The 8,159-nt window shown below is 39.4% G+C and overlaps 1 protein-coding gene across 1 annotated transcript; it reads left to right on the top strand.

Annotated features, from left to right (window-relative positions):
* The first annotated feature begins 602 nt into the window (after positions 1–602).
* LOC115592673 (uncharacterized) lies at positions 603–6,127 on the top strand. The gene is made up of 4 exons (XM_030435710.1): positions 603–650; positions 2,512–2,687; positions 3,466–3,497; positions 3,904–6,127. Exons 2-4 carry the CDS (start codon positions 2,607–2,609, stop codon positions 5,492–5,494), a joined length of 1,704 nt encoding a protein of 567 aa, XP_030291570.1. The 5' UTR covers positions 603–650; positions 2,512–2,606; the 3' UTR covers positions 5,495–6,127.
* The last annotated feature ends 2,032 nt before the right edge of the window (positions 6,128–8,159 follow it).

Here is an 8,159-nt window from a genome sequence, read left to right as displayed (position 1 = left end):
TATGCTTTCTATCTTATGCTTTTGTTATCCACTGAAGAAGAACTGGCTGCTGACTAATGTCAACATCACAGACATGACTCTGCTGCACAATTCTCTCTCAGAGCTGCAGATGATGGAGTTCATGAGATCAACGCAGTGAAAGTATCAAGACAGGACAGAGGACCCAGAAGATCTTCAACATGCATTTACAAAAACAACTGGAGGACTGAAGAAGTTCACAGACTTTCTGAAAGAGAGGATTCAGTTAACTGAGAGAAATCCAACAGACCCAGGAAGCTCTGATGAAACATGAACAAGAGATGAAGAATAATGAGAAGTTCAATTTAGACGTTGATGAGTTCTACAAAGAGAAACAAACTATCAGTGCTGGGAGGAGGTGGTGGGCGTTGTGGCTAAATTATGAAGGAGCTTTAACTGGATTTGCAGGTTGTAATATAATCACATGTTAAAGAAAAAGTGATGTTCATGTAGTCTCACACAGCACAGAGAAACTTAACTCACTGCAGTCTCTGCACAGGACGTTTCCTGTATCTGAGGCTGTTTCTGTGAAATCACATGACCACAGAGGATCCACCCTTCATGCTGGTATAAAGACGCTGTCTGCTCTCACTGCTTCCTGATTATCAGACAGCTCTCTGAAGCTACAGCAGGTAGGAACAATTCAATATGTACAAGTTAAACAAGTTTAGGTAGAAACAACGATAATTGAAAATGTGCAGGATTTTAGACTACTCAAATGCTTCAAACGAAACAGTCACTTGACATAACTTATATTAATATATGAACAAATAACCACTGATTGAAGAAAAGTTTTAAAAGTGAGAAAAAGTCTATAGAGTGAATGTTTTATATGTGAAGAGGAGACAAATTTAGAATCTCTTTCTTCTGCATTTAAAGTTCTTCACACGTTAAGAAAAAAATGCTAAATCAGAATATTACTTATCTGTCACAACTCAGAACCTCAATAATCCACAGAAATTTTGGAAAGTGATAAAGTCTTTATCTGTAATTAAAAGTCCTCAGGCTCTCCCGGCATTTCTTCTCAAAGACTCGGTCCAAGTCTACGAAAGAACTGAGGCCCTAAATTGCTTTAACAAGCATTTTGTATCATCTGGTTCTTTGTTTGACACTACAGGAGCTGCCCCTGTGACTCCCTGTGCAGACTCCCGCAAGGTTTTCAGGAGAATCCGTTAATTTTGTACCTTTTGCTGTGCAGCAAAACATAAGATCACAGAAAGCCCACTGGACCTGACTTGATAGAGCCCTACTTTTAAAAAATAGCAGCTGATTTTGTAGCAAAGCATCCATTTGTGTGTCAGCTTTTGTTGTCTCTTAATGTGTGGCTGTGGCTCAGTGGGTAGAGCGGGTCGCCTAGTGATCGGAAGGTCCCTGGTTTGAATCCCAGCTCCCCCTAGCTGCATGTCAAAATGTTTTTGAGCAAGATGCTGAACCCCAAATTGCTCCTGATGAACAGTTGGCCTTGCATGGCAGCCTCTGTCATCAGTGGGTCCTTCACTTTTTATTGATCTGTCAAAAGCTTTTGACACTGTGGACCATGCTGTTTTAAAGCATAGGCTTCTTTGTTTGGGTTTGTCAGATCATGTAGTTTCCTGGTTCACAAATCATTTGAGTGACCGGACTCAGTGTACTAAATATGAAGGTCTGTGTCCACAAGGGGGTGCTACAGGGTTCAATATTAGAACCCCTCCTGTTCATTATGTACACTTATGATTAGGGAAATAATGTGTTGCTTCTCTGAGGTTTATTGCTAACTGTGGAGCCCTGACCCATCGTTGTGAACTGTATTCTCGAGTGGGATGGCCTTCTCTGTCCACTTGGAGGTTGGGACACTGGTGCACTTTTATTTACAAGGCCATGCTTGGGCTACTGCCCTCCTACATCTGTTACCTAATCACATGGAGGACTGCTGGTTCTTACAGTTTGCCTTCAAATGATCAGTTGTTGCTGTCTGTTCAATTTGCCCGTGTAGAACTGGGAAAGAGGACTTTAGTCTCCTCTGCTCCTTCTACATGGAACATGCTGCAAAAAGACTGGAAAATAACTGAACTGATTTCTTTGAATGCTTTTAAACTCAGGCTGAGAGCACTTGAGACGACCTTCTTTACTTGTAACTGTTTTTTATCATTCTAATTCACTTGTAACTGCTTTCTATAATGTTAATTGCTAATAGTTTTTTGCAATCCTACTTGCTGTCTGTATGTTGTGAGTGCAACTGTGCTGCCTCTTGGCCAGGACTCCCTTGAAAAAGAGGTTATTAATCTCAATGGGACTTTCCTGGTCAAATAAACGTTAAATAGATAAAAAACTAAATAAATAAAAGACCTCAGTGCTCACATATAGTTTTATAGCAGAACCAGATATCAGATGTAAAGAAGAAGTGCTCGCCAAGAGGAAACCTCCAAAACACGCCCTCATGTACACGGTGGTCTGAGAAAGACAGCAGACCACAGCAGATCAATAATAATCAAAAATAAACTGATGTCTCCACAGAAACTCCCTGATGGACAACAGACTGTACAGCTTGTTCCACCGACTCTGCACAGAAAAGGAGAACAAACATTTAGTTTGAGGGAAACTTCCTGAAAATGGAATCAACGAAACAAAAAAGGAACAGCATGGAATATCCACCTTTATTCACTGATCCACCTCCTGAATATACAACAGAGGTGAGAAACCAACTTTAGTCAAAACCAGTTCAGTTTAATGGATCTGAACTGACTGATACATTCTGTGTGTTTGTAGTACATGAAACTGTTAACATCCAAAATGAATACATACATAAATAAATGGCTCAATAGATATATAAATACGTAATTAAATACAAAATTTATATGAAGACTAAATGCAGACATTAATTAATTTACAAAATGTAACAAAATTGATTTTTATATTATATTTTCTTCTGTATTTATTCACTTTTGTATTAACTTTAGTTTATAAACCTTCAAATTCAGTTTCTATTTTATTGATAATTGAGGGTGCTGCCAGTCACAGCCAATCACAGCACAGTATTCCAGGACTATGAGGACCAATGAAACAGCAGCATCAGCGACAGCCTCAGTGTCTCAGCTACTCTGATCTGGATCAGAACACCAAATGGTGAACTGACTGTAGAGAGCTGAAGTCATGCTTCAGTTTCCCTCATGGAGCTTATTTCAGAAAGACTTTGTGTGGTAGTGAATGAAGACGGACACATTATTTATTGATCCTGTTTGTTCATTTAAAAGAAGAAAGTGTCAGTTTGTCATAAATAAAGTAGAATATCATCTGTCATCAGCTCATTTACATGATGAAGCAGGTCGATGATTCAGTCTGCTGTCAGGAAAGTGCTTTTTAAAGACTGTTGGACATTTGATTGTAATTGTGTTGAATCATGTCATTGTGTTAGTTTCCTTCATTACAGATGAATTAAATGTAGTTCTGGTTCTGATTTTGTTTCTTCAGACACCAACACCAGACGTCACCATGGCAACAGGGTGAGTATCACAGCCAACCTTTAAACTGAATTCAAACCGATTTTCAAATAGTTTCTAATGTTGTGATTTGATTGAAGTGTTTAAAGATGTAAACCCTGTTTATTGTTTCATACATTCTGTAAATCACTTTGAATTACATGTGTTTGACTTCAGAGTGGTTTTAATACCTTCTCAAAATCAGAAGAGGTCCATTACAACACCAGAACACTTTAATATACAGCTGTCACATTTTGTTCTGTTCCAATCAGTAAATACAAGTTGTTTAGTTGTTTTCTGATTTATTTGATTTGATTTGATTTAGCTTTTTCTACAATTAATATTAAATAACACATTTGAGACATACAAGGAGGGGAGGCTAAAGTCTGTACATGAAATTAAATGTGTAAATGATCTCCTTCTTCTACAGGAAAACTAAAGGCTCAGTGAAATACGAGGACATCATCTCGAAGAGTCTTCTTGTCCGTTCAGGATCTCCTGCTGTCTACCAGCTGAGACCAAAGAAAGAGGAGATTGGATCTCTAAGAAGAATGACTCTTGGTGAAAATGATGTGAACCATCCAAACAAAACCATCTTACTTGTGGGAGAAACAGGAACAGGAAAATCTGCTCTGATCAACGCTCTGGTCAACTACACCATAGGAGTGAAGTGGGAGGACGATGTCTGGTTTCAGATTGTAGAGGAGAAGAGAAACCAATCAGAGAGTCAGACATCAGATGTGATTGTGTACCAGATCTTTGGATTTGAAGGTAAAACTCTGCCCTACTCTCTGACCATCATCGACACTCCTGGATATGAATATAACAGAGGGACCGAACATGATGTCATCATCAGTGAAAGATTATTAGAGTGGTTCCGCTCAGATGATGGAGTTCATGAGATTAATGCAGTGGGTCTGGTGCTGAAAGCCAGTGAGAATCGACTGGATGATCGACTGATGTACATCTTTAATTCAGTGGTGTCTCTGTTTGGAAAAAACATGGAGCAGAACATCGTCGCCCTCATCACACACTCAAGTGGTCCGACATATAAAAATGCTCTGAAAGCTCTCGAGGCTGCAAACATTAAATGTGCCAAAGATGAAAAGAATCAGCCTCTTCACTTCCTGTTTAATAACTGCCAGCAAGACAGGACAGAGGACACAGAAGAATATCTTCAACAAGCATTTACAGAAACAACTGGAGGACTGAAGAAGTTCACAGACTTTCTGGAAAAAACTAGACCACAACAGCTGAAGACAACTGTGGAAGTTCTGAATTCACGAATCAGACTGAAAGCCTGCATCCAAAACCTGAAAGAGAGGATTCAGTTAACTGAAGACCAACAGACAGAAATCCAACAGACACAGGAAGCTCTGAAGAAACATGAAGAAGAGATGAAGAGTAATGAGAAGTTCACTGTAGACGTTGATGAGGTCTACAAAGAGAAACAAACTATTAATAAGGGATATTGGGGGTTGTGGTTTTATGAAGGAGCTGTGTGCTGTACAGTCTGTGAGGAGAACTGTCACCATCCTGGATGCACAAAGGCCTGGTATCCAAAGCACTGTGAGGTGATGAAAGGTGGCCGCTGCACTTCATGTACCAATAAGTGTCCTGTGTCAGATCACGTGAAAGAAGGCTGGATCTATGTGACCAAGACAAGAAAAGTTGAAAAGACCCTACAAGATGTGAAAGAGAAGTATGAAAAGAACAAGGAGGGACATGAGAGCAAGTTGAGCCTTTTGGAAATTCTTGCAAAGAAAAAGAAAGAACTTCAGAAAGAGAGAGATCAGATGTTGGAGGAGACCTTCCAGTATATTTCCAAACTGCAGCAGATCGCTCTGAAAGTTGATTCACTGTCCACTCTGGTCCACTTGGACTTCCTGATTGAGAAGATGAAGGAGAAAGGAGACAAAGAGAAGATCCAGAAACTGGAAGAGATGAAGAGACGAGTGGATGACAGAACCAGAGCAGCGATGTGCTACAGACAAACAGTGACTGCTAAAGAAAAAATGTAAGTGAAGAAGATGACAGAGAGCAGACAGTGTAGAAAACATCTTCACAAAGTTGATATAAATGTTGAAACATGACAAAATGTTGTTGAGTGTGTTTGTATAAAGTGTTGATGTGATAACTTCATCAGAACATTGAAATGTGATCAGCACAGCTAACAGCTCTGCATTAAATGGAGTGAGGACGCCCCCTGGTGTTTCATGTTGAATACAACAGCTCCCTCCTCTATATCACACATTTAACACAAAGTCACATCCTGTTGTAGAAACACACATTATTTGTGCTGACATTGCTGTTATAATCATGTTTCTCTCCAATATAATCAGGCTTTTGCTCACATGTTTATGCTCTTGCTGGTCTGAATAGATGTGTCTTATATATCCACCATGATATTATAATGTTGTATAAGTTGTTGTGAAACTAAATAGAAGTAAAGTCATTGTAAAGGAGTTTAGCCTGGAGGGGGTTAAACCTCTTCCTGTGTGTTGTGACGGTGTTAATAACAGCAGGATGTATGTGTGGAGGAGTTTAAGGTGCAGCTGCTGGATGTTTGACACTTTGTCACATTTGGATGAGAGAAGAACAAAGTGTCTTTAGACAAGAACATGTAACCACCAAGTAAAGAAAGGTCAGTAACAGCTGGAGTGAAATCATTTGCATCCTGTTGTTGCCAGTGTTGGGAAGATTACTTTGGAAATGTAGTTGGTTACAATTACAAGTTACCCTCTTGAAAATGTAATAGAAGTGTAACTATTTCAATTACTTTCTCAAAGTAATGTAACTAATTACATTTGATTACATTATGATTACTTTTCTTAATTTTGAATGAAATCTCTCAACTGTTAACCATTTTCACATTTTAAGACCTATAGTGTGTTAAACCTTTCAGTTCAAAGGTTTAACCATATATTATGAGTCTGACCTTCGGCCTGTACTGAAGGAGGCTCACTTCCTCACTAAACGGAGCGACAGCGGGCTGATTTCAGCCAAGAGGAGCAGGTTGTTTTAATGGAGAGAGTATGAGCGATACAAAAAAGCCTGATCACAGCCTGAAGCAACAGTGTTGCTGCAAATATGACAAGAGGAGGCTGATTTTAATTTCTGACAGCTCTACATTGAGCTGCTTTTAAATATGAAGCTTTAGAGCAACAACTGTTGTTTTGAACTGTGTTTTATATTGTTTTCAAATATTTCACTGATCACAATAATAAAATGCCAGTGTGTGTTTTATTGAAAGCGAGGCTGGGTGTGCGTATGAAAATAGGTTACAGTGGGTTTTTAGGTGCTGTAGCTACAAGCAAATCTCATGTTGTCTCTGTACAAAGACCTTTTTAAATGTGAGAAAACAGAGTAGACCTACTCAAGATTTGCGTTTGGGCAACACATAACAGGCGAAACAATTAATTTATTCATGGCCACATTAAGTTAAATTATCTGTCCTGCTGCGAGCGCACAACTTCTTTCAGTGGTGACTGACTGTATATAAAAGTAAACAGGCTATAGCCTAATAAATGACCTCCTGACGCGAGTCGGATCAACAGCTGAGCAGCGTATCCCCTCAGCTGAACATCTGTAGAGACGCTCAGAGAGAAAGTAAACAGCAGCGGGTCAGCGCGATCTCTCCCTCCGTACAAATGTTCTGATCCAGCTCCACTGGACTTTCAAAGTAAAGGTGACGTCAGCTGTAAATGAGTTAAATAGTGAAACAGCGGCGCTTTTATAGCCGATTTTATGATTAAACTCTGAACAGAACCTGGTCGGGACCAGGTTATGAGCTAAGCATAAGTTACCATGGTGATGTAGTCGGGCTAAAAGAGAGCCACCTTTGTAATACAGGGAAGCCTGGCTTCTGTCTGTATAAAGTGTTTTTGTATTTCCAGCCCAGGAACATCATGTGCGCCGCCGACACTGTTGCTGCTGAGTCTGACTGCCGCCGTACGGTTTGTCGGTTGAGTCGAATGGCACATGACCAGAGAGAGCCAATCACAAGCGTCAGTTTTGGCAGGAGGATGTTGATATGAAAATAACTAAAAACAAACATGAATCCAGGGGGGCGAAAAACTATTTGATAAATCCGAGCTTTTGCGGCGATTTTTCAAATGTAACTTAAGTTGTAATCATTGAAATTTCCAAAAGCAACTGTAATTTAATTACATATTTTCTCCCAGTAATGTAACGGATTACAATTGCGTAAATTTTGTAATTAAATTACGTAACGTCGTTACATGTAATTCGTTACTCCCCAACACTGGTTGTTGCTCCAGTTAATGTGTGTTATCTCAAAGTGCTGTAAGAACTGAGGAGAGACTGCTTCTCTTCACTCATATCTCTGTGATGATGATGCCGCTCTGGCTTGTAATAAGATGATAAAGATTAACTGAGAATCTGAATATTGTGTCATATTTCAGTAATAAATCACATCGGCAATAAACAAGAACTGTTTTTTTCAGCTTTCACAACATGATTTTGTTCTGTATCTGTAAGTGTTGTTTCTTCTGGCCTGTATGAAGGAAACACTTGAATATGACAGCAGCCATCAGTGCAGTAAGGACTCATAATTTATCATATCAGTTATTGAACATGTGACTTCAACCTCATTTATGTTGTGACTCAGTGTTTATTGTGCCTGATGTAGATAAGATTAATAGAAGAGTTTGATGCAGCGTCCTC

Source organism: Sparus aurata, chromosome 12, assembly GCF_900880675.1.
Source record: "Sparus aurata chromosome 12, fSpaAur1.1, whole genome shotgun sequence".
NCBI lineage: Eukaryota > Metazoa > Chordata > Actinopteri > Spariformes > Sparidae > Sparus > Sparus aurata.
This window is presented reverse-complemented; position numbering and strand designations above follow the sequence as displayed.

Bases quoted from the DNA above. Each gene is read 5' to 3' on its own strand.
- LOC115592673 (XM_030435710.1), top strand. From the start codon at position 2,607: ATGGAATCAACGAAACAAAAAAGGAACAGCATGGAATATCCACCTTTA. The intron at 2,688-3,465 runs GTGAGAAACCAA...TTGTTTCTTCAG, and splicing joins CTCCTGAATATACAACAGAG to ACACCAACACCAGACGTCAC. The intron at 3,498-3,903 runs GTGAGTATCACA...CTTCTTCTACAG, and splicing joins GACGTCACCATGGCAACAGG to GAAAACTAAAGGCTCAGTGA.